The following is a 26,461-nucleotide window of genomic DNA, read 5'->3' as shown; positions in this document are numbered from 1 at the left end:
GAATGCTCACAAAATCAACAGCAACATCTCTTTCCAGAATCCATGCCGAACACAGGGGAGAATAAAGACAGAATTAACTATATACCATTTCCATGGAAATATTAAGAAATAGCCCCTTTGAAAACTGTCCACAGAGATGTCTGTGTAAATTCCATTCACCTACATTGAATTAGAGGTGGATGCCGAAGTAGAAATATCAGAGACATATATCTCAAAACTTAGACAAATGAAAACAAACTTATATGAAAGCTGCAGCATTTTATAACTGAGGCACCTGCCTGACATGCAGTATTGTACCTCCATTGAGAATCAGAATCTCACTCCAGCTATTTGTTGAAAGTTGGCAACCCTTGAGGTTTCATTACTGATTTCTTCTGCTTGTGCACAACACTCGGCTGAAACTCGAAATCAGATTTATAAACTGCTTTTTCCGAGAGGGCGTGGTCAAGCCTGTACGTAGGCGGATATAATGTTACCATAGTAACAGCATAGTCTCAGCTCCTCTGTTGATTCTCTGCAGTAGCTAACTTCCTGTGAATAAACTGCCGAAAAGTGGCCTGCTGATCATTTCTTAACCACTGAGATAGAGCGTTTACTTCAGGACCATTAAGGTAATTCCGATGTACAATGAAGGATGATATTCCTAACCTAATATCTCAGGTTATCTTCTTGTAGCAAAGAAGGTAACGATAGCGGTCAAAGCTATTGAAAAGATAGACAGCATATAGCTTGACCGACGCAGTAATGCTTCCGGTTAATTTCCAAAATAAAATCCAAGTTTATTGAAACCAGCTACTTTTTTAACCAGCTACGACAGTTTGATAGCAAAGAAAATCAGTACCCGCCTTGTGTCAACCAGCCTATTTCTGATATTTTGGAAGCTAATGTTTTAGTGCTTTGTGGCAACCTGTAATATGAGTCTTACTGTAGAGCAAATATGCCTTAAAACACTGTTGAAACTTGGATTAAACAAAATATTTCTGTGCATGGAAGAAAAAATATTGATGTGAAAGTTATACATCCATGATATTTCCACATCAATATTTCTATATCACGACCCCCACCGGCTCTGTAAGATACTCATTTACTCTGTTAAATGTTTGTCACATACATACATGCTTTTCTAAGGTTTTACTAGCCATTAAGTAAGTTGTCATTAAATGGTTTGTTAGAAACCACACACGAGAGCCACTTATAAATATAGTATATGTATATATTTATATACAAATATTTTGTTAGTTAAAACGCTGCCTGCTGTAATTTTGAAAGGGATACCCTGACACCGGAAGTTGTAATGCAACAAACAGCGACAACTTCCCACGTTATCTATAGCCATGTTTGCCGAGTTAACTAATTGTTAATGTTTTAACATTATGAGCTCTAATTTATGCACTTAGGTAGCAGTGTCTACAGGTGGAGATACACTTAAACCTGCACATAATAGTATTATTAGGTTTCACTTCTTTATTATTAGCTAACTAACGTCAGTTTGTTAGCTAGTTAACGTTAGGCGGATAGCGTTTAACGTTAGTCATGCATTTGCCTCGACACTGAGCAAGTTAGTCTAGTTGTTTTATTGCTCGCCTCCAGCAGGCTCTGAGGAAGGTAGGATGTCGAATGATCTTGCCGGTGTGTGGGAGGTGGCACTGAGTGATGGAGTCCACAGGATAGAGTTTGAACATGGCACAACCACCGGAAAGAGGGTCATCTACGTTGATGGAAAGGTAACGTTATGGATCATGATCTTAAGTAATGTTAAGCCGGGGTGAGACTAAACGTATTTAATTACACAACCTGACCCCTTTTATGAATCACGGCTTTTCATTACAAGGGCAGCTCTATTAGCAGCTGTTTATTTCTGATTTGTACTTATATCACACTGCAGGAGATACTGAGGCGGGACTGGATGTTCAAACTTGTGGGGAAGGAGACATTCAGTGTGGGCAAATCGGACACCAAAGCAACCATCAACATTGATGCAGTCAGTGGTTTCGCCTATGAGTACACCTTGGAGATCAACGGGAAGAGCTTGAAGAAGTACATGGAGAACAGATCAAAGGTCACCAGCACCTGGGTCCTCAACTTGGACGGCATTGACTGCAGGGTGGTCCTGGGTAAGCCTCTCTGTGTTTGGATATTATTCACCTTCTGTCCTGATCATTTAGTTATTACGTCATTGTCAATACTCAACATTTTCCAATATGAATACTGAGCAGTACAGTGAGTTGTTTTGAATACCAATTGCTGCCAATTGCTGTAAGGTGAATCCACCTTTAAATGTCTTTAGTGTCTGGGTTTATCAGAATCAGAAATACTTATTTATACTTTATTTGTTCATTCAATCAGTATAGATATTGGATTGATAATTAGCATAGTGCGATTTTTGCCCCTTCAGAACTACCCACTAATATTATGTTGAAGCTGAGGCTAAGCTCTTTAACAGCTTTAAGCCTCATGCCATCTTCAGCCACCTCTGTCATCTGGGCAAGTTAATCCTTCTTACAATTACACTGCTTACAGTTGATCAGGCAGCATACCACCTGAAGCATGTGCAACACGTAACAACTACTGTACATTAGTGTGCAATAGTTAACTATAAATCTCAGCAGTAAAATAATCAAAATAGAGTGAGAGTGAGGCTGCATGGTATCTGTGCATCCCCAGATGCATTTATTCAGAATTTTCACTGGTGTACATTTTGTTGACACGTAATCTCTTGTTAGCACAGAGCAGAAACTAACCCACTATGGACTTGTAAAGGTAAGGAGATAATAACAAACGCTCTGCACAGAGAAAGTACTGATCAGGTGCTGATTCTGAGGACAGACAGGATGGATCTATAGTACCTGAAACATGATGCATGTTTTTGCAGTTTTGACCGTGACAACAGCAGCTGAGCTTGGTGCAGGTTTAAATATCGTCCATCATAAACCATCATAAACATTAATATGTGACCCCCCCCCCCGTAAATATGTTCCCGCTCGCATGGACAGAACAGACACCAATCGGGTCATTGTTGTTCTGGGAAGCCACAAGGTGATCAGATAAACTCAAACATTCAAGCATTAGAAACAAACTGCGAATTGTTTAGGAACTGTTAACTGGCAGTCACATCACTTTTATTGCCCAACAGTTGCATGTTTCAGTGTCTGTTTTCTTTCTTTCAGAGAAAGACACCATGGATGTTTGGTGTAATGGACAAAATATTGAGACTGCAGTGAGTATAACAGTAACTGATACTGATTTTTTTTATGCAATAAAAATACATGTCTCCTAAAGTCAGAAACCACAGCACTACAAAACTACAAAACTAAAACTTCTATGGATTGAAAGCTTCAAACAGTCTGTGGTTCTACAGTTGTCTGCATATAGACCAGCTCCAGAGCTGACAATATGGAGCTGAGGATTGCTTTCTCTTGTCCACACTTGTGTCTGATTTGCCCCCTGCAGGGGGAGTTTGTGGATGATGGCACAGAAACACATTTCACACTCGGAGACCACAACTGCTGTGTGAAGGCTGTGAGCAGCGGGAAGAGACGAGACGGGATCATTCACACACTGCTCGTGGATGGCACAGAGATAACTGAATGCACAGAGTGACTGTGTGTGTGTGTGTTTACATTCATATGAAAGCAGAGGTCTGGTTTGTGTGTGTGACTCTTGTGACTCTGTTTGAGTCGGGGACCAACTGACAAAAATACAGTATGCGCTCCTACGTTTGGATGTCCCATGCTCTGGAGGGTATGTTAGCCATATTCTGGTACTGTAAAGGTTGTCCTGTAATTAATATAGTACGAGCTGAAGACAGGACCTGCATCACAAAAAGGGATTTACTGTCTCAATATTTAACTTCACACTGAAAAACAGTTTTGAGTTGTAAACTGGTACTTTATATTGATATAAATACTATCAATTTCAGTAACATTATCAACATTGGAGGCCAGATGTGCCATATTTATCTAACTCAGCTGAGCTCGGTTAGCCCTCCGGTCGTTAACATGAGCTGCTGGTGTTCTCTTACAGATGTACTGTACATGTTGTCATTTTGTAGAAAACAACCACCCACCTTACAAATAACCTGGCCCAGTAAACCCCAGACTCAACCTGCTCTCCCTGCTCTTCATACTCGCTTTCTTGTATTTTTCAACATTGCGCAGTAGGAGGATTAAATACAGGGTACAAGATTATTCCTTGAAAGTAGCATCATTCAGTGTGCACTGCTCAGGAGTGAACTTTGTTTAGTCCTATGTTGACTTGTTTGTATGATTAGTTCAGCCAGTTGATATTACAGTAATATGTAATTATCTTTTAGCACACTGCTGTAGATGTGTCAAAACATCCTAGGGTGTACATCCTATTGTCTACAATTTAATATAAAAGCTGTAACAATTTCATAGACAATCGTTCAGATGTGACGTTATTGCCAGTAATAAATCATATACACAGCTGAAGTAAATCTCTTGCTGATATCCAAACAGACTCCCTGTCGTCTTCAGAGATGTGTGGAATTCTGTTGTGCTGTCAAATTATTAGTTTCTTTTTTTATGTAAAGGCCAGATGCTGTGGTTACACAGAATTTAAGCTAAACGCATTTATAAAGTCATGGTTACAAATTAAAGATTGAACATTTCTCCAATGTATCTCAAATGCTTGTTTACATTTTGCAAAGAGAGACATTTACTATTTTATTGAGCACTACTAAATACAGTGAAAACTTTCCATCAACAACAGTTTTGTGTTTAGACCAACAGCAAAACAAATCTCAAGGTCCACCCTGTTGTTAAAGTCTCCATGACAACTTTCATGCTCAATATACTGGGATTTCTAAAATTTGTGTTATTGTAACAACAATATGAGGCACCGCTTTTTATGTCTTTGTATGTCCCGTATTAAAGCTTTGTTTATACATGTATTTATTTTGTTTACTGTTACGGTATGTTTGTAAAATGTAAATTGTTTTGGATTTCATTAAATCCATGTAGCTGATCAGGTTTCATTGAGCTTCATGAAAGGATCTTCAAATATAAATTATTAAAAGTCATGGTCTGTGTTTCGATATTCTCTGAAGTGGTGGTGACTTCCAATTAGGTGTCAAAAGAAAAAAAGTATACGATGAATCAAACTTTTCTTTACATTGTTTCATTTTGATATCAGCATCAGGCACACTGCACTCGTGCTCCGTCCCACTGTCATCAATTTCCATCGTCATCGTTTCATGAACATTTTACAATTCGGTTACAATCCTATATTTGTAGTAGTGCTGTAATGCACATCGCCTACCTGCCGACCAAAACGTATCACCTGTTATATGAAGGATTATATTATATTATTATATTATCCTCTAAACTAAATGAAACTAGTTTACAATCACTGGTAGAATATGTTGCTAAACAAACGACTCATGCCATTGTTATTAAAAGTATGATATTCTTGCATTTTTACATTTGATTGATATACAAATGATTGTGCTGTTTGGTACCCAAAATCACCCAAAAAGAAATAAACTTATAATGAAAAAATAAGAAACTCAAAACTAAAGACACATCTTTCTCAAGCTGCAATTAATCAATGTTCAGCTTCAAGAAAAACAAACCTGACATCTGTGTTTGCACTGTAATACTGTGCTACTGGTCTCCAATATATGGTTTGAAGGAGTAATGCAAACAGCCATTTTATTCTAATAGTACATAGATTCATTAAGAGTGCATTTCAGCTTGATTTAGAAGAACTTACTATTGTTTAGTTTTCTGTAGCACTGGAAGCAATCTTACATTTAGTTCCACGCAACACAATGAACCCTGAGGAAATCACTCTTCACACTTTCTTACAGGTGATAATGTACTTGGGCAGAGCTTGATAACCACTAAATATGACAGAGATATCAGCTCCTCCGCTCACACTGTCATACAAACTTTGTGGGTCTGTCCCCACAGCAGGAGGCAGAATGAGGCCTGGTTTACCAGGGGTGGACTTTCCTGTCAGCACCTCGGCCTCCACAAAGTACAGATACTCCTCGTTTGGCACCTCCCACACTGCAGTGGCCTTTTTCACTGTGCCAGCAAAGTAGATGCCCTCTCCATATGCTGGGCCTGTATACAGAGGAAGATACATAAGAGACCAGCGGTAAAGAATTTGTTTGCATTATCAAATGCTATTTGTAGAAGCATTATCATACGTTCAGGAGGTGCAAACTCTGCGTGGAATCCAATTTGGCAAACCATCTCGCAGAACTGCACAGGTATGCGTTGAAACATTTTTCGAGGAGGAGTGGAGCAGCATAGCTGTTTTTGCTTGAGGCCAAAGACATACTTCAGGCAAGGGTTCTCCACTTTGTCCACCTAAAAATAATATTACACTGGTTCAAAATAAGACACTTGCAGCTAATTGATACACTATTTGAAACATATCAGTACAAACACAAGTAATATGTCCACTTTGAAAGGGCTCGTCTGTAAAGTGTCGCATAATTTAAATACACGAAACCATGTGAAGACATTAAAACATCTAATTTTCACAACAATCAAATGACAAAGCTTTATAGTTTCCTACAACAATGTCGAGCATTTTGCATACTGTACCTTCAATATCCGCAGCCGCTCTTTTTTGAAGGCAGATACTATCTCAGAGTACTCTGGGCCTGAGTCAACTGTCTTTCTTTCAAAGGACACATTCTCACTCGCCATTAGAAGCATGTCCCGCTCTTCCTCTTTGACAAACTCCCTCTGGATGTTGCAAAGCATGGCCTCCACCTGCAACCCAGCAACTGCAACATCTTCATATGAATCCCCTTTTAGAGTTATGCTTGCATGACCGTCCACAAAAAACTCCTCAATGGAAACGCCCTTTTCGATTAGACGGGCTAGCTGCAGATGTTCTTGCTCGCCGAAGTGCTGGATGAAGTTGTTGCAGATAACGACAGAGCCAGAGGAGAAGAGAAGATCTTGGAGCCACCGCTCAGCCTCGCGTATTGCTTCATTAGAGAGGCTGCTCAGGCTGATCTGTGGAGTGGGAGCTCTGCTGCCATGGCTGTCGTCTCTGTGCTCACGTGCTGGTGGAGAAGACATCACTAAGTCCACCATCAGTGTTGCAATCTTGGATCACTATCACTATTATTTTTTTTAGAATTTCGTCAACAGGATTGGCCAAACATGCATTCCCACTATGCTGACTAGTTTTACATTAGCTTCACTGGCTTCTAAGGTAACCTCTGCAATAAACAGTGAACTAGAGTGAAATCTAATCAGAGACAAATCATATGCAGACATGGAGGATGTCACTACAAGGACAATGTAAATTTAGTTGTTTCTTGAATCAAGCTCGGCAGCTGATCCCTGCAGCGTTTGTTCAGAATTATCCCTGCCTGCGACAGCGTTATCACACCACAATGGCATGACTGACAAAAATCAGTGGTGATAAAATGATCACTGCGATGAAATCCCCAACACTAGCAAATTTCAAGATTCTGCTAGTGTCCTGCACTGCAGTGGTACGAAGCGTTCCATCCCCATCATCCCCATAAGTACCTGCATTAAAGGTCACCTTTGTGTACATGAAATGATAACTGAAATGTTGTGTTACCAAGTGTAAAGTTGGGATGAGATGCTGTTTGCTGGAGATATCTCATTTGTTCCTCAAAAGCCTAGAAAGAGAAGGTCATTAATATATGTATTCATTTCTTTTGTATGAGACAATTCACAAAGCATACATGACATTTCCTTCAGTTATCAAGTTAGAGAGCGTTGGCAACTGAACTTGTGTGACTGGACAAACCCGGTCAACAGTTCTCATCAGGTGTAGGGAGTGTCTCACAGCACAGATTTCATAACTTGTAACTTGCCCTTACCAATTTAGGATCATAGCGACTTCATACAAAGTGTCATCACTCATTAGTAAACACATTTTACAATATTTTACTGATTCTCACCATTTGTATTCATCTGTCCCTTTTGTGTGGTTTAGCATTTTGGTTTTTATTCATAGCTGTTTAAGTTGACTTCCTCTTATGATTACTGTCAGGGAACCTTTATTTTAGCCACCCGCTGTGGACACACATGACCAATACGGTAATATTATTCTAATATTATAAGAGCATTTTTGCAGTACAACCTTAAATATGTCCTTGTCCGTAGGAAATATAACAAAATAAACTTCTATCTTCAGTGAGACGTTTTGGGCGAAGTTGACCACAGCACTGGACATGATCTGGGCAACATCTTTTTTATCGAACCCGAGGCCTCCCGTGCCGATGGCAGGAAAGGAGATTGACTTGTGGTTATTTGTGAATGCCAACCATAAGCAATCCGATATTGATGTGTAAAGAATCTGTATTGAATGAAGAAGTGGACAAACAAATAGACAAATTCAAGCTCTTATTACAGTACAACATAAACAGTTTATGTATAATGATATTCACTTTCTTAACAGTATGCATTCTAGGCTTTCAGTTGTGCTATTTTTATAATTATCTGTGCAATGAGCTGTATTTAATGCTACTTGGAAAATGTGCTCTCTTGATATCACCAAAAAGACTAATTTAAACAAATTAACTCTGTGATACAATATGTTTTGGAGATATGACATATTTAATCTAAATTCGATTTACGGTGTCTACAGTTTTGGATATATCAGACTATGAACATAATATATTATCCTTTTACTTAAATGCCTCATAACAGTTAAACTGTACCTGCTGCGCTGTATCTCTCCCCTTTTCAATGCAAAAAGTGTGATACACCTGTTTACACTGCAGCATGTAGGGTTTTGTGATGATGACACTGCGAGTCATAGAAGCACGATCAATTTCTGTTTGCATTCCATGACCAGCTTTCTGCAATAGAGCTTTGGAGATCTGACCACTGCTCAGGTTTCGGTTGTACGCTGTGTTTACGATGACATCTGTCTGAGAGGATACAAAAACAAGGATGGTAAATAAAAAGGTATCAGAACAAAATGATAGCGTATTGGTATACATTCAGAAGCCCTGAAAATATGAAAAATAACCTGTTGGAGCTCAATATACGCACAAAACAAACAAACATTTGACACAAAGCACCTGTTAACATACTGTTTAACAAAAAGATAAATGTTCATACAAGCAGCCAGTGACACTAAAATGTATGAAATAAGTAAATAATCAGTGAATGAATTAAGGAAGAAACATCACAGATTCTTACCTGCTGCTCCTCAATTCTACCCTTCTTCAGTGTCAGATGGACATTTCCAATCTCGACAGTAAGTGTTGAGGTTCTGGCATCACCTCTGCTTTTGCTTGCTGCTGCTGCCTGACTGTATGTGGGGGGCAGGTAGGGGGCTAATATCTGATGGCAGGCCCTCTCCATTTCCCTGACCGTAGGCTCGTCATTGTTCACAAGCAGGATCTCTTTAGGAAGATGTCCTGAAGACTTTGCATAGTAGCGTTTCACAGTTGCCACTATGGTGAGTGCACATTCTCGCAGGGGGTAGTTGAACAGCCCCGAGCTTATAGCAGGAATGGCAACAGTGTTCAGACGGTTTTCCTTAACTCTGTCAAGAATATTCCTGATGGCCTTCTCCAAGTGCACTTCAGCCCTAGAAACGTCAGACATCATGGGATTGTAAGGTAGTTGTGGGCCCACAGCATGAATAATCTTCTTGCATGGTAATGACCCAGCATCACTGATAATTGCATCTCCTGTGTGCAAGGGGCCGTGCATGTTGATGTAATGATCACTCTCTTTTTGGATTTTTGGACCACCGGCGTTGGACAGAGCAAGAGCAAGGCCGCCAATATGCTGAAGACGGTCATTAGCAGCATTCACAACAGCATCCACATCCAAATTGGTGAGATCATCCTTACACACAGACACCTGAACACCTGTATGCAGTACAACAGCAAACCTTTTCTCTGGCCTTTTCTTCTGTGCAATGCTCACATCTCCTTCAAACTCCACACCATCGATGGTGACCACACATCCAAATTTGCTTTGAAGGACATCACTCAGAGCAGATCTACATTGTGTCACAATGTGAAGTGAAGCCCCATGAAGAGGAATATTCAATTTACTGTCCATGGTTCCTAAACAGAGCTATGAAAAAACGTTGTGTGAGTAAATCGTACAATGCTTGGTTAATATATTTGATCCTCAGCGTTGTCACAGCTTAAACATCATGCATACGCCTGATGTTTCAAAGTGGATCAAGACAAGAAACACAAATGAATGTTACCTGTGCTCTCATGTTTATGCCTATATTTTTACATTTTGTCTTTCTATGTAAAGCACATTGAGTTTACTTGTAATGAAATGTGCAATATAAATAAAATTGCCATAAATTGCCATATAAAACAATCAAACAGTAACTGCAGGAGAGGGACGAATTTTTGAAATGTCAATTATCAATCAAAATGGAAGAACATCATAGACTTCATTTAATAAATCAAAGGGCTATAATTTGATTATTGGTTCAATATAAAGACAGTTATTCACCATACCACTGGTCTTTCAATGGAATTATATCATTCCATACATAGCATGAGCCCCTATATACTAAGTATGTAGCTTGTATTTGGCTGGCTGGGAATCACAACTTCATCTGAGGCTATTAACTGAGGCAGCTGTATAAGCGCCAGGAACCCACTGACACACAGTGCACTATATCACAGTTTTATGGATGTATATAATCATTTAAACATTTAATAGCAAAGAGTTATCAGGTCTGAAATGTCCTACTATGCAATGGAAAATAACCTAACAAGAATTTGACTAGCCTGCAGGGGTCTCACAGTATAAGTACTGTAAATAAGTGCTGTTTTCCTTTCCCTCCAGTAGAGGGAGACAGATATACAAGGTTATTCCCATAGACTGATTTCCACTCAATAATCAGTCACCTGCTCACTGTGTATAGTACAGACTACGTACTAATGTGTTTAGTATACTACTTCGCAGTTGGTATATATAAGAATGTTATTATGCTTTACTTTTTGTAAAATGTGTAAACTTTACAAAGAGAAACCAAAACATTTGTCTAAAATTCAATACTACATGTCCCTGCAGTTATCTCACTGACGTCATTGAAGTACTGACTTTCAAAATGTGATTATGATTAGTAAATGTGTAAAAGACACATATAGTTGAGATTATATGTGCCCCTTTCACTGTTTCCAAATTTATTTAGACTTTTCAAAATAGTTTAATCAGCTATAGATTAATTAAACCGCCATTTTATTTTATCTGGTTGTACAAGGGATATGAGCGCGAGCAATCTGACGCACGGTGCTCACGAGACAACAAAATCAATTGCTTTATGCTAGCTTTAAGTTTAAGTCTAACATGTATTTTGACGCATATATTAAATTCAGCAAAGCATACCTTCAGTTTAAAGGACAAAATAAAGCGTATTGTGCTGAGATATGAAGATAGTCACTCACCACCTTGAAAAGTACCGAGGAAAAGCAGAAAGTGAAAGAGCGAGGTGGGGTGCGGACCTCTCCAAGCTGCCTCTCGGGATGTTAGCCAAGTTGAGTGTTCGTTTTATTGGACGTTTCTTTTGTTTGATCACCGTTTAGCTGCAGCCCATTGTGCGTCAACACTTCTTCATGACTACCCTCGAGTCGACAACAACGTCGAAAACAAACTCACCGTTTCATTTCCTAAGAATCAAAAGTGAAAGCAAAGCAGGGCAGAGGGTGTCGGGTCAGCGACGATGGCCGACGCGTATTCGCATGCTCTGCTCGTCGAGCTTGAAGAAAACAACGTACCAAGAATAAAAAACAAACTAGTGAAATACTTTCAAAGTAAGAAATCTAACGGCGGCGACTGTGAAGTTGACTATGAAAATGGCAGCAGGACAGCGCTGCTGCGCTTCCGCAATAAGGAGGGTGAGTTTGGCCCGATAACCTAACTTAGACCGTAGCTCACTTTCCTTTGTCAGCATTAACAGATTATGACTTCTTAATTAAGAGTGAGTGAATTCATTTTCTCAGACCAACAAAATGTTTTGGGGAAAGAGGCGCATCAGATCAGTTTGGATAAAGGCGTGTTGAAGGTGACCGTACGTTTACCTACAGAGGAGACAACAACGCAGGTAAGTGGGAACAAAAAGTCATTATGAAAAGTTTGTCAAAAGTCTGTCACACACAGCAAAAAGTGTCAGCAACCGAGGTGTGCCCTGCCCAATGTGAGACCTGCAAAGGTTCCTGTAGTTTCATTTGTGGCTAATGGCCATGTGTCACAGAGCAAGTGAAAATACATAACATACACTTTCTGTCCTACCCTTAAATAAAATAGCAATTATATTTAAGTATTCCTCATTTTCTGGGGATCCTTGGAACCCCACAGTCTCTAAATGGGACTGTTGTTCTTATCAGTGAGGAACTAGCTGTAAAAGAGAATAGAAAAGTTAGAAAGCTGTCCCAGTACAGCTTCCATCTCACTGGTAGTCATGTGAATAATCATAAACCTAAGGCGGTGCTGCATTCTGCGATTTATCGTCTTCTCAGTTCCTGCTGTCTGGATATCATAGAGGTCTATACCAGACAAAACACTTGGAAAGCGTTATTGTTTCAAGGGAGTTTGACACAAAAACTGACAACATTTGTTGGATTGGATTCCTTTTCAAACCAGCTGACATTTAGCTGGCATTGTGCCACGTGGAACTGGTTACATGAGATGTCAAAATTATTATTATTTTTTTTTAAAAACAAGGAGATTAAAATATTTGTTTTCCTATTCTATACAGGAAGCTCCCTCTGATAATCTCAACAAGAAATGTAAGTACTCATTTTAAAATATTTAGCCTGTCTGTAACAGGGATTTTTGTTGTCAAATGTCAAGATAGATGTCAAGATTGACTTAATATGTGATTGCTTCTTGCGCAGTCTCAAAACACACACACACACACACACACATCTTCTCATGTAGTGCAGTATATGTATGTGATGAAGGGAATTTATAGTAGCTAAAAATACATACATAATGTAAACATGTTATGTACCATACATTTTATCCATTGTCTGGTTTCCTTTTTAAAACAGAACATCAAAATATAAATGTCAATATAGCCTACTAATAATAAGTTAATTCAAACTAAGTTGAGGTGAAAACAGGAAGTCATTCCTCATTCCTGTGGTCAAATATTATCTGCCCTTTTAGTCAGCCTCACTCCCACTCAAACCAGACCTTTTGTATGTTTTTGTTCTGTTAAAGATTTTAGTTATTGTTATTTTATCGGGTATTAGTATGTAGGAAAACAAATGCGCTAAAACCTGTATTTAAAGCTGGAGTGCGGAACCTTTGTCTCCCCTTCTGGCAGTGAGAGTAATTACACAAACGCTGGCGACGCGTGCTTATGATGTATGTCTACAGTGAGCTCGCCCCAGGCTCGTGTTCAGAAATAGTTACAGAAATACAGAGAAATTTCCACAGTTCCAAGACAATAATCCATTATTTAGGTAGAGTAAATGTAATAGCTACATAGCCTACTCCAAATATTTTACAAATACCAACCTGTCCAAGAACAGTAACGTGATATCTGTGTCTGCCCTCAGTCCTTTCTCTCAGCGCTCTCCAACAAGGAAAAGCTAAAGCTACACCAGTGGTTATCCCTGTTTGTCCTCGCTGTTGATCGCTTTCTTTTTTTGACTGTAATCCTTCATCTGAACGCTGAGTTTCTTTTTTATCTGGAGCATCAGACACTTTTCTTGGACGCTTCTTAGGTTTTACTCCCAGTTGCTGTAGCCTACTCCGTCGCTACGGTTGCTCCACAGCCATGTAGAGAGAGAGCTACGTCAACTCCCAATTTCAATTCAAGTGGCTTTATTGGCGTGACTCCATACAATACAACATTGCCAGAGCATATTAACACAAACTACACAATCATAATAATTAAAATAAACAATAAACAATGCTCTGCTGGTTACTCAAAATAATCCAGAGACCTTGGTGTGAGCAGTTTCATGTAGGAACTATCGGTAGAAAGAAAATAGTTACTACATGAAACTGCTCACAACAAATCTGTGGATTATCTTGAGTAACCGGGTCATGATTTCTGGAAAGAGACGTTGCTGTTGAGTTTTTCAGATGTATTTTTTTGGTGCTTTGAGCGCCACAAGCCGAGTGCCATATAGTCCTCTTATATTAAAAAAATGCAGACATCTCTACGGCCGATATCTCCAAAACTCGGCAGCTCACACCAAAACAATCTAAATGGATAAACAGCACTACAGGTAAGAGAAAAAATATGTATTTTTGATTTTGGGGTGAACTGTCCCTTTAACGTCATTTAACATATACTGAAACATTCACACATTGTTGCACATTACATCCGCAGTAGCAAATGTAACCATATGTTCATGAGGTAATAATGTACAAAAGCCAAGGAATCATCACAAGCTATCAGCTAAACAGAACGCAGCTCTGAGTTTTAGATGTTGTGTTTTCCTTCATAACTCAAGAAGCCACCATCTTTACATAAACCTATTCTCAATGACAGCTTGTTAATGTATTGCTGTTACGCAACCCAGTCTCTTTTTTTTAAATGTTGTTTCTGATTATTTCTAATAATACATTAAACAACTTCACTGATAGCTTCAGTTTTGAGGAACTTAACATTCTGAACCGGTCCAGTTGGGCACTTGTTTAGGCCAGCTTACCGCTAAACAAATGCATTACATAAGCACAAATAAAATTAGTTTCCATTTCGGTTCTCTCTCATACTTTGTCCACTTGTGTTCTTTCTCTCTCTCTCTCTTTCCCTCTCTCTCTCTGGCTCCCCTTTTTATTTTGCTCAGTTATAGTTTTTCTATTTGGGTAGTTGGTTAATTGTAATTTAAACATCAATAACATGAAAATAGATTACCACAGCCCAGCAGTGTCAGACTTATTTTAAGTCACAGTGATGATCTATCTAAAATGGCTGTGCATCAACTTCCCCCCTTCTCCCAGTCAGTGTTGACAGGGTGCACAGAGACTCCTAGTGGTAAATAGGCTAGCAAGATGTGCAAAAACATAAAAAGGTATTGTGCTTTAAGAAATGTTGATAACTCTGCAGTCTTGTTTAGGACAGGCTACCTATTTTTTCAGACAATGATACATAGGTAATAACTATGTAATTTTATCAACACTGAAAAGCAAGATTATATTATCAGATTGGCACAGGTATACTGTAAATTCACTACTGTCACTGTGAAACTTTCACTGTCACATGAGGGAAGCAGGATGGGCTGTAAAATGAATCTTGCACTAACCTAAGCATCACTTTCAAATTTGAAAATAAAAAACAATTCCATTATTTTTTTAAATTGACATTTTTATGGGTGTAGGTGGATAAATAAATGTAATGTGTGGGAAACACTTGAAATAAAAGAGATTTTATTTATGGCTGGCTGTTATTTAGTGTTATATTATCTCACTTCATTAAGAAATGTGTGTTCAATCACTTAACCTTCATGTCTCATTAACAGCGGATGTTCCTGTGAACGACAAACAGTTGAGCACTGATGAATGCGCGTCTGCAGCCGAAGTTCAGACACAGGCGAAAGGCAGAGACGATGAGACAGCAGAGGAAGATTTCTGTTCCACTTCGGCTGTATTAGGAAATATTCCAGAGACAGTAAACCGGGAATTTTTGGAGATGCTGGTGGAGAACATTTTAAAAGATCCTGACTCTCCATCTGCCTCCCAAAGCTTCACTTTGGAAGTCATTCCTACCATCTCCTCTGCTGTGGTGACTTTTCAGAGTGGAAAAGGTACTCATTTAGTGTGTGTGTGTGTGTGTGTGTGTGTGTGTGTGTGTGTGTGTGTATTAATGGTTCCAAAAACCTCAACATAAACAGAGGTTTTCCTTGTACAAACAAGGATGTGCCTGTATAATCTCCAGCATACCTCTGGTGAGGAACCTCAGCATTTTGAAACACAAACCTGCTGCTGTAAAAAAAACAAAAAAAAAAACAAGCAAAACAATTCCTTTTTGTAGAATTAAATTTGCATGAGAAAACATATTTATGTCATGCCACACATTGATAGACAGCTGAAAGCACTAGCTAACATGACCACTGCAGTAAGACATAACACTAAGCTGAATTACACCAATAAATTAATTCTTGCGAGTGGTGAGAAATGACTCAATTCCTGCATTTTCCCAGACCCGTAATGGGCAGCACGGATAAAAAATGTCGTCGAGGCGTCGTCACCCTGAATATTGGTAGCCAATATAACATTTCTGCTGTTTGCCAGCAGAAAACATGCAGATATATATGCCAGAATATACGCTTATTGATCAGCAATGCACTGACCATAGAACCTGACAAACCTCTGTACTTATTATATCATCGATGAACATAAAGATACCTTTTGGCTTTTTTTTCTTGTCAACAAAGTTATGTTTAATTTCAGTGTTTTTCACTGAAATGCACCGTGTGAATCCTCGTAATCTAAAAAAACACATTGAATGCATTTTGTTCCTTGATACTGTACATTAAACATTGCAAAGGAGGCACTTACAATTTGTAACTGGTCAGTTCATATTTTTGAAATTCATTGGATAAGGAAAAATCTACAGTTATTTATGCATATAGATGGAGGCCTCTTTGGCTTGTGGAGGGCCATGGGTACTTGCCCAAACAGCCCTGTTCAAGATCCAGCATCCAGTGGATATGAGATAGTCCCAAGTGTCCATGCATGCAGCCCAACATAACTTTATACCAATCTGACAGAAGCCCACTGTGTATACCTAACACTGGCTTTTAAATCACTGAATGTGTGTATATGCTGGAAGCATGTTTCCCTCTAGGGAAAGTGAACATTTTCCATCAATCACTTTTGCAGTTGCCCCAACAACTCCTCCTCACCTCCTCTTATCAAAGGTCTTTACAAGGCTGATGTTTTGCTTTCTAAGAGAGCTGAAAGAGCTGTATATTGTTTGTGTTGTTTTATGAAAGTGTCATTGCCTAACTACCATAACTTTTTATCACTATCTCACAGAAAACACCAATTTCGTGACAAGATGCCCCCAAAACAGGACATTCACGAAGAAGGGACTATCAGTGCGGCCTCTTGAAGTCACAGAGCAAGTTATAGTTGAAGACATACGACATTTCAGTGAAGATGTCCTCTGCCTATATTTTGAGAATGCAGGTGGGGATGTGGAAACTGTCGTGTTTAATGAAGTGGATCAGTCTGCCATCATCACCTTTAAAGACCATAAAGGTAGTGCAGTTACAGTACATATTAAATATTACTGTGTGAATGTATATGTAGTATAATAAACCAGCAATTAACACCTTTAAATGAATTCTAGACAATGTGACAATGTCATATTTGTAATTTCTCCCCCTTAGCTGTTCAGAAAATCATGAAGAAGAAGCATCACATTAAACAGAAAGAGATCAAAGTTTATCCTTTTTACACATCTTTGGAAACAGCCCTCTATGGCAAGGACATGCCTTCGCTAAAACTCCCTGCTGCTGTCTCTGAACCCATTGATGATGCTGTCTGGAGATACCTAAATGGCAATAAGTCAGCAGCAGGGACCATTCATAGTCACTTGGCAAAACACTTCTGCAACGTAAACCTCGACCAATCTACTGTATGCTTAAGACCCGTGTCTTCACTACTACAGCAAAAGGATGCCAAAGCCATCGTCAAAGAGTGGAGGAATACTGTGAAGTCGGCCTTTGCACAAGCTCTGTCAAAATTCAAATCCTTGAAGCTTCAGTCAGAGTCAGAGGTATGGGAAGAGTCTGAGGAGAAGATCAGACAGACACTATTGAATGAGGATGTGGTCGTAGTGCCTGATAAAGCCAGTTGTGTCTTATCAGTGGTTGGGCTTGCGGCTGATGTCAACAGACTAGAGAAAACTCTTTGTGAAGTCATAAACAAGATTGTCAAAAGGGTGCAGAGGGAGAAATCGAGCGTAACCCAAGAAATCAACGTGTCATCCTCGAGTTTCCACATCCTGTGTCAAGATGGTCTTCAGGACAAGCTGCTACATGTGTACCCAGAACTTAAAATATCAGTTAGGAAAGAGAGTCTGATAGTAACTGGCTTAAGGGATGAGATCTTGGCAGCAAGCAAAGTTATATATGATGCAATATTTGCATTAAAACGTCAGACTTTAGAAATAGATAACTTTGTGCTTGACTTGTTGAAGGATGAGCATCAAGAGGAGCTTACAAATGCTCTCCTCACATCTAATGGAATAAATGCAGCGTTTGAGATCAACGCACAAAGGGTGCAGCTCCTTGCTGTTTCTGACAGAGATCTGAATGATGCTGAAGACCATCTGGGAAGGCTGCTAATATCTCAATACATTGATGTTGAAGACTGTAATGTCCTGGAGAAGCCAGAGTGGCAGACCCTGGTCAGTCAACTAGAGAACACCAACAATAAGTCATGCGGGAGAATTCGAATCCACACCACTGGCCAACAAGTCGTCGTGTCTGGCCACAAGGATAGTGTCAGGAAAGTTAGCAGTGAACTTGAGGACTTCTTAACACAGTATGCTCAAGTTGAAGAAACTATTGTGGTCAAGCCCAACGCCATAGTTGAATACATTAAAAAATGTGACACATCTGGGTTGGAGCAGGTGGAAGACAAAGTGGTGGTGTCTTACAGAAAGGAGGCCATCTGTCTAAGTGGTTCTAGAGTTGATGTCACAGATTGCAAGACCTTGGTTGAAAACTTGGTCTCTTCTGTGTTCTTTGAAAGTTTAAAAGTCCCCAAGCCTGGAGTGAAGAAGTTCTTCCAAGATAAAGAAACTATGTATGTTTCCTCACTCTTGAGTGAAACTGGCTGCCTGGTCCAGCTGGTTGATGAGACTAGTGGTGGACAGGACCACAGACAAGTAGCAAAACCTGTGTACCAGCTTCAGACATCTGATGGAGTGGAAATAGCCGTTTGCAAGGCAGATATGTGCAGCTACCCAGTGCATGCCGTTGTCAATGCTTCTAATCAGGACTTGAAACATAATGGAGGTCTTGCAGGAGCACTTCTTAATGCTGCTGGCCCTCAGTTGCAGGATGAATGTGACAAACTAATTCATTTGAATGGACAGCTCAAGCCTGGAGACTGTGTCATAACTGGGGCGGGGGGGCAGCTTTGCTGCAAAAAAGTCATCCATGCAGTGGGACCCAAGTTTGATTCAGCTAAACCCCAGAAGGCTCTGGCACAGTTGAAAAGAGCCGTTAAAGGAAGCTTAGAACTTGCTGAAAAGCACGGCTGCATCTCTGTCGCTCTGCCCGCCATCAGCAGAACCCAAGGCTTTCCTCTCGATTTGTGTGCAGTCACCATCATCAAAGCAGTGAAGGAACACTGTGATGACAAGTATGATGACAACACCCTGAAGAGGATCCATTTGGTGAACAATGACGACAGTGCTGTTCAGGCTATGGAGGTAGCTGTCAGAAAGGAGTTTGGAAATAATGGTGTCAGTCATTCTCAACAAACTCTCCCTACCAAAGTCACCAAGTCTCCACCTGTGAAACATGTTGGATCTGCAGGATCTGACCCAGACTGCTTGGGTCAAGTGCTCACCAAAGAGGGTTTGGGCATCACTCTCATGAAAGGAAATATTGAGGATGCTACGGTAATTTGGATTTTTTATTATCCTTCACCAATTTATTGTGTGCCTACTAAGGGACTACAAACTACTAGAGTATGTAGCATTAACTATTGACCCTATCCTCTAGCTCTAGACTATCCCCATAATTGAATGTGGTTTTATAGGGTCTGATTCTTTTCTAACTGTTTCGAACAGCACTGATTCTTGACTGTTCTATTATCTAAAAAAATATGTTGTAAAATGAAGAACATGCAACTGATAACATTCTTTTAACACATTCTTAGACGGACGTGACCGTGAATTCTGTGGTTGAAGATCTTGCACTGAACAAAGGGGCAGTTTCAAATGCCATCTTGAGAGTGGCTGGACCCCAACTTCAGCAGCTGGTTAATGCAAAAAAAGCGAGTGGAAATGTCGGGGAGATCATTGTTACTGACGGCTGCAACCTGAAGAGCAAACAAATCTTTCATGCCGTTGCACCTCACCACAGAGGACAAAGCACAGCTGAAAAGGTAAAGCATTACACTGTGTATATTATGTGTTAAATAAAATGTGTATTTTCTCTTACCTTTCTCTTTATATCATGGAAAACATCCTGCTAATTTGTATAACACAACACTTCAGCTATTGTCTGCTCTGTTTGAGGTCACAAATCATATCTTAGTTGCAGATGGATGCAACAGCATCGTGAACTTTCAATATCTTGCACCTAGATACTAATAGCATTTATGCTTTGCCTTCCAGATCTTGAGTGGCATTTTCAAGGATTGCTTGGGCAAGGCAGAGGACAGTGGTCTGACTTCCATATCCTTCCCCGCCATCGGCACTGGAAACCTGGGTTTCCCAAAAGACCTTGTAGCCTCAATGATGTTGGATGAAATCTTAGCGTTTAGCAGTAAGAAACAACCTAAGCACCTGAAGAAGGTCATGATCATCCTTTACTCAGGAGATGCACAGACAATCCAGGTAAGGCAAGAAAACAGGCTTTGTAGTACTTTCATTCCCAGAGTGCTAAACTAAAATTAAACAGTGAAATAAAATTAAAATTATAATCTTTAAGATTTTAGTCCTGGTTGATTTGATGACACCAGTGCTTACTGGTGGGAACTGCAACCCAGAATTCTGGGGGCAGCAAACTCCCTTTGAACAGCTACTTTGTCGGAAATCCAAAAGTGAAAAACTGATGTTGCCTGGTTGTTGCTTGTATTGCGTCAGAGGCCATTGCATAATGTTTTTTCTTAACTTTCCCCTGTAGTGCCACTGGGCACGTGGGAATGGTAGACCCTGCCACTAATCATGAAAACTATTATAAAGAGAGGTAATTTCAGAGTGTAAATGCTTTGAAAAATGCCAGCCATGAATAGTTATGGTGTGATTTCATGAAAATCAGACAAATCAGCAATATCAACCAGTAATAGCTCACTACTACAGAACTGTTAACAAAGGGCAGTCAATTAAGTCTGTGTTTCTTCTGCTTTGTTGTGATATTTGTGAGTGTTTTGGTATCAGGTATCTCTCTGATTCTGTCTCCAGGTTTTTAGTGATGAATTTAAGAAGAAGTTCCCCACATCCTCAGGTGGTCCTGTGCCCTCGAGTTCCCCACAAAATCCAGGTAGGCAACATTGTTGCAACATTTTAATGTGCAATTACAATGTAATGCTGTATTTTAGAAATGTGTAAGGATTAAAAGAACAGTTATCTAAACAACATATCATTATGCACTATAGTCTATTTATACACCCAACAAAAAATATTGATTTTATAATAAAAAAGCAGGCATATCTTAGCATTTATAAAACTGAAACTGAAAAATACTTTGTATTTTTACTTATTGAATGACTTGAATGCTTCAGTAATTATCAAATTATACTATTTTTGTCGATCAACTAATTGGTCATTTTAACAATACAGAATCATATTTGTTTTTTAACAAAAAGCTTTACTTGATGGATTTTTGCATTGCTGTAATTCTTTATTTGTGCCTACTGCCTCAAGGTCCCTTCTCTAAAGTTGTCTCGAGCTCAGGCATGCATGAGACCAAAATGGGAAGTGTGGTTGTACAGGTGGTCACAGGAGACATAACCAAGGAGACCACTGATGTCATCATCAACTCCTCCAATGAAAGTTTCTCTCTTAAGTCAGGTAAATGATAGCGAGAACTGGAATGTTTCAATAATGCAAAATAATTATAATTTCAGATTCTCTTTGATTTAATGTAAATATTTACATGTAGTGGATAGTACTTTAAAGGTATCACTATCCACTGCAAGGCAACAGATTTGTCACGTGAATCCCACGTAACATCAATATTGACACAAAAATTTGTCCTCTCGCAGTAATCATGTCTTCCAATTTATATTTATATATATTGATTTTATATAGATTTTTTTTACATGATATCTGTTTTTATCTTTCTCTCCTCTAGGAGTATCGAAGGCTATTCTGGAAGCAGCTGGTCAGGCTGTTGAAGCAGAATGTCAAAACCTTGGTAAGGAAACATTTACACCAAACCACACAGTATAACAATTTTCTTGCTTGGTAATGACATGGATAAAGAGTCAATTATTAAGCCAATTCTGTAATCATAACTCAAGATTGTTCAGAAGTCTTACCTAAATACACAAACAAACACACACACACACACACACACACACACCGATGGTTGTTATGGTTCAAATCCACTGTCTACACCTTTAGGTGCCCAGACCAACCCAGGCATGATAATGACCCAGCCAGGCAACCTCAAGTGTAAGAAGATCCTCCACATAGTTGGACAGACAGACCCAGGAAAAATCAACAAGACTGTGAAACAGGCACTTGAAATGTGTGTGAAAAACTTATACACATCTGTCTCATTTCCTGCCATTGGCACAGGTGAGATTTATCCACAGAATGTGGTGTTTGATGAATGATGTGTTTATTGCAAATGGACAGATTCAATTGGGTTTGCAATCATTTGGGATTTGATTAGGTTTGTATTCCACAGAACACGTTTTTTTTTACAGACATTTAAGGGAATGTTCATGCATGAATCTTATTCATTTAGAGACGATCATCATCATCATCATCAGTCACGGAAGCTTGTTTAGTGCAAGAGTCTGTAATTTATGCTGTACCATTTTAGGTCAAGGCAATGTACAGGCAAGGCAGGTGGCAGATGCCATGTTGGACGCAGTGATTGATGTGGTGAGCCAAAAAACTCTGAGTACCCTGAAGACAATCCGGATAGTTATTTTTCAGCCACCCATGCTAACAGAGTTCTACAACAGTATGCACCAAAGAGAAACCACTGAATCTAAAGATAAAGCAGGGTTCTGGGGAAACATCGGCACCAAAATCAAATGTAAGTACAGTGAAGAATTTGGGTGTTCATATTTCCTTAATCCATAATCACTTTTACATGTTAAATTCTAATGTAGATCTTGGAATTTGTTCTTTCAGCATTATTTATTAGTGAAAGTGCTGACAAGCCACGGAAAGAAGGGGATTTTGTCATAGAGGCTCTGAAAGTGGACCCCGCTTGCTTCCACATCTGTGGTGAGTCACAGGCTAGAGTAGACTCAGCCAAGCAGTGGATCAACGACCTGATATCTAAAGAGCACATCAGCACGTGCATTTCAGACAACTCCATCCTTAGCTTCTCTGATGCAGACCACCAGCGCATTGTTGACATCCAGAAGACCATGAGCGTGAGCATAAGGACTGAGAGCAAGAAGGCCCAAGTCTCAGTCACCATTGAGGGGCTCAGCAAGGACGTGCTGAAAGCCAGCAGTGAGATCCATGAGATGCTGAGGGTCGCGAGAGATGGGGAGGAGCTGAAGAAGAAAGTGGAGCTGGCGGGCACAATGGCAGACTGGCAGTACCTGCAGCAGGGGCTTCAGTTTCAGAGTTTTGATTCAATGACCAACTTCACGCTGGAGCAAGCATGGGAAAAGAAGCTATCAAATGTAAAAGTTACAGTCCAGGGTCAAGACTACACAGTCACTATGCCAAGTGGACCTGCCACTGATAACCATGGACGTACCCTAGAGATAAAGCGCATTGACAGACTAAAAGGTATCTTATCTGTGTCCTCTGATAATGGAGTCAGAATAAAGTGCATTCAAACCAGATTTGAGTCAAAGTTAAGTCAGTATAAAGTATTCTCAGGTTTAGCATGCTTTTTATTGACAACTTTCTTAGCTCTGTATATATTGTTATCTAGTCACAGATTTTTTATTCCACCGAAGTTGCAAAAAATAATGCCAATATGTTGGTGATGCCAGGAATAATGAAAATGAAATTGTTTATTATGACAGTAGATGAAGACATCCCTGAGGTCTGGGATATCATGCCAGCCAACACCTCGAGTCAGGCCGTCACCATCAAGGCTGGGACAACAGAGTACACTGAAGTCCTGAATCTCTTCCAGGCCACATGTCAACAAACCATTATTAAGGTAGGCTACATTTAAGATAGCGCTGTATGTACTAAGTAATGTTTTAGCTGTCACATCTCCATCATCATGTGTCTCATCATCAGGTGACGTTAATAAATCAATCACACATACATTTTATGATGAATCAAATCAAATGTATTAAAAATCCATTGAAGAGGAAAAGCAGTTAATGTAATAAACATAAACTCAAAAACGTACTTTTCCCTCCCCCCAGATTGAGAGGATCCAGAACCCTCTGTTGTGGAAGAGCCTACAGATCAAGAAGCGTGACATGGAGCAGAGAAACGGTCATCAGAACAACGAGAAACGTCTCTTCCACGGGACCTGCCACAGCACTGTGGCCTACATCAACGAACACGGCTTCAACAGGAGTTACGCAGGAAAAAACGGTGAGAAAAATCTGGATGTTCAGAACACTACAGTTGATATTCAGTTATTTCTGAATATGTACTTTGAAAAAACAAATAATATGAGGAAATTATAGCAAGTATCTCACAGATTAACTAACTTTCTGCTGCTATTCCATTTTCAGCTGCTTGTTATGGCAATGGCACATACTTTGCTGTCAATGCAAGTTACTCTGCCCAAAACACCTACTCCAAGCCGAATCCAAATGGGGAGAAGTGCATGTACCTCTGTCGAGTGCTGACGGGGGATTACACAGCTGGACAACAACACATGATCGTACCGCCGTCCAAGGGCCCCGTCTCCGTTCAGAAGTACGACAGTGTTGTGGACAACGTGGCCAGACCCTCCATGTTCATTATCTTCCATGACAGCCAGGCTTATCCTGAATATTTGATTACATTCAAGTGACACAGCCATCCACTGACATAACAAAAACAAATGCCTTACATTTTACACTGCCTGACAATGTTTAATAACGCTTTGCTAATCATCCGCTGATTCATGTATTTGATTTTCTTCTTAAGATATTTGGTTTAAACTTACAATGAGTTCAATAATATAATAGCGGTCGTTTCCTGGTTTACAAGCAACCCATAATGATGAAGGGTCACTTATGGAAGTATTAGTATTTAGACCCATATAATGCCTTGAAAATATCTCTGTGAACTGTGATACTATAGAGTAATCATGCAAGAAGAAATCAAAGAATAAAAAGAAAATGAGAGGGTTTGCTGAAACAAATCTTTTCCTGTGTTGTACGCTGTAATTGCACTGAACATTGTACACAGAGGTGATGAGGCCGATGGAAAGTATCTGCTCTGTTCCAGAATATCATGTTATAATAAAAACTTGTCTGCGTATGCATTTGTGAATCAAAGTTCAATCTCTACATTTGTGTCCAGCTTTTGTGTAATAGAGCAGCCTACATAGTAAAGTGAGTAGTTTTTGCATCTTGATTTACTGTCCAAACAAATGTCAACTCAATTTTTTAGCAATTTTCTCTAACAAATATATATTCTTAGAGTATGTCAAGCCCTGCCTATTGTCCTCATTTTCTCCATACTTTTATCTCTGGTTATATATAACCAGTTAAATTACATATATGTTTAAAAAAGGGAAAGAAAATAATCATCAATTTCCATATTGTCATAAACACACAAAAAAAGGAAAAAATATACCCCAAACAAATAAATCAATGAAACAGCCTTGTATGGTACACCATTACATATACACTGTGTGTAAGCAGGACCCAGTTCTTCATTTAGAGAAGATTTACAGCATCACCCAATGTTAAATAAACAGTTTCCACATTCCCTCATAAACACTCAGTTTACCTTGCAATGTTATTTATTCCAAACCTTTACAATAAAGGTTCTGAACATTTTCACTCTGACACCAATGTTTGGTTTATCACCTTTTTAACACATCTATAAACATATACTCTTGTGCTCTAAAATTAAGATCCAGAGGGTAAAAGTACAATAAAAACAAGGGAATATAAAATATAATCTTTAAGACCACATTAGTAACCTCCTTCCAAAACTTATTTGAACACATCTCCACAAACAATGAATAGTTGAGAGTTCCTTTAGACTCATTACATTTAAAACAAACATTAGAAATATCATCATTATACAGGAGTTTTGCAAGTCCACATCATCCAGCTGTACTGAAGCGGGCTCAACTTAGTGTGCACTGTTTGTGTCTGAGCCTCAGCACAAGCTTCCTTCTAATCTTCCTTCAGATCCAACTTCTAAACTTCAAGTGTCTCTGACATGTCAATAGAAACACATATAAGCCAGTTACATATTAATTATATTAAACCTCTACCATTGCAATTTTTGGTGAAAGTGGTGGCATTTTGTGCAGAATGAAGAAATTACTCCTTAGTGAGACAGTATGACAGAGAGGCCAGGAAATCACAGACTTTATTAAAATGAGGACCTCTGCCGAACTCTCTGGCTCCATCTGCTGGTCTTACTGCGTCTGTGCAGATACATTTCCCCTGACTATTATCACCTGTGGCCAAGATATGGGGGTTGGGATTTGGGGCTTTGCAGAGAGCAGAAATGGCACACCGCT

The 26,461-nt window shown here is 39.4% G+C and overlaps 3 protein-coding genes across 5 annotated transcripts; 2 read left to right on the top strand and 1 right to left on the bottom strand.

Annotated features, from left to right (window-relative positions):
- The first annotated feature begins 457 nt into the window (after positions 1 to 457).
- faima (Fas apoptotic inhibitory molecule a) lies at positions 458 to 5,041 on the top strand. 2 transcript variants are annotated; one of them, XM_044217768.1, is made up of 5 exons: positions 458 to 611; positions 1,594 to 1,724; positions 1,886 to 2,114; positions 3,168 to 3,217; positions 3,451 to 5,041. In XM_044217768.1, the coding sequence occupies exons 2-5, from the start codon at positions 1,611 to 1,613 to the stop codon at positions 3,598 to 3,600; spliced, it is 543 nt and encodes a 180-aa protein (XP_044073703.1). In that variant the 5' UTR covers positions 458 to 611; positions 1,594 to 1,610; the 3' UTR covers positions 3,601 to 5,041. The 2 variants fall into 2 exon arrangements, with proteins under 2 accessions (XP_044073703.1, XP_044073702.1); XM_044217767.1 differs by having other exon boundaries at positions 464 to 611; positions 1,591 to 1,724.
- Positions 2,641 to 11,545, bottom strand: parp9 (poly(ADP-ribose) polymerase family member 9). The gene is made up of 8 exons (XM_044217764.1): positions 11,405 to 11,545; positions 9,174 to 10,064; positions 8,687 to 8,899; positions 8,107 to 8,322; positions 7,579 to 7,639; positions 6,579 to 7,048; positions 6,176 to 6,338; positions 2,641 to 6,089 (listed from the first exon to the last, which is right to left on the bottom strand). The coding sequence occupies exons 2-8, from the start codon at positions 10,047 to 10,049 to the stop codon at positions 5,815 to 5,817; spliced, it is 2,274 nt and encodes a 757-aa protein (XP_044073699.1). The 5' UTR covers positions 10,050 to 10,064; positions 11,405 to 11,545; the 3' UTR covers positions 2,641 to 5,814.
- Positions 11,546 to 11,679: 134 nt separating this feature from the next.
- On the top strand, positions 11,680 to 25,243 carry parp14rs1 (poly(ADP-ribose) polymerase family member 14-related sequence 1). 2 transcript variants are annotated; one of them, XM_044217760.1, is made up of 17 exons: positions 11,680 to 11,854; positions 11,960 to 12,060; positions 12,715 to 12,745; positions 15,437 to 15,721; positions 16,956 to 17,180; positions 17,312 to 19,557; positions 19,818 to 20,045; positions 20,278 to 20,499; positions 21,067 to 21,145; positions 21,529 to 21,675; positions 21,959 to 22,021; positions 22,231 to 22,407; positions 22,658 to 22,876; positions 22,975 to 23,589; positions 23,835 to 23,971; positions 24,186 to 24,360; positions 24,504 to 25,243. In XM_044217760.1, the coding sequence occupies exons 1-17, from the start codon at positions 11,680 to 11,682 to the stop codon at positions 24,785 to 24,787; spliced, it is 5,409 nt and encodes a 1,802-aa protein (XP_044073695.1). In that variant the 3' UTR covers positions 24,788 to 25,243. The 2 variants fall into 2 exon arrangements, with proteins under 2 accessions (XP_044073695.1, XP_044073694.1); XM_044217759.1 differs by having other exon boundaries at positions 23,832 to 23,971.
- Positions 25,244 to 26,461: the final 1,218 nt, after the last annotated feature.

The sequence above is a fragment of the Siniperca chuatsi genome, linkage group LG12 (genome assembly GCF_020085105.1).
Source record: "Siniperca chuatsi isolate FFG_IHB_CAS linkage group LG12, ASM2008510v1, whole genome shotgun sequence".
Lineage (NCBI taxonomy): Eukaryota > Metazoa > Chordata > Actinopteri > Centrarchiformes > Sinipercidae > Siniperca > Siniperca chuatsi.
Note: the sequence above shows the minus strand (reverse complement) of the source record. Positions and strands in the feature narration are given on the sequence as shown.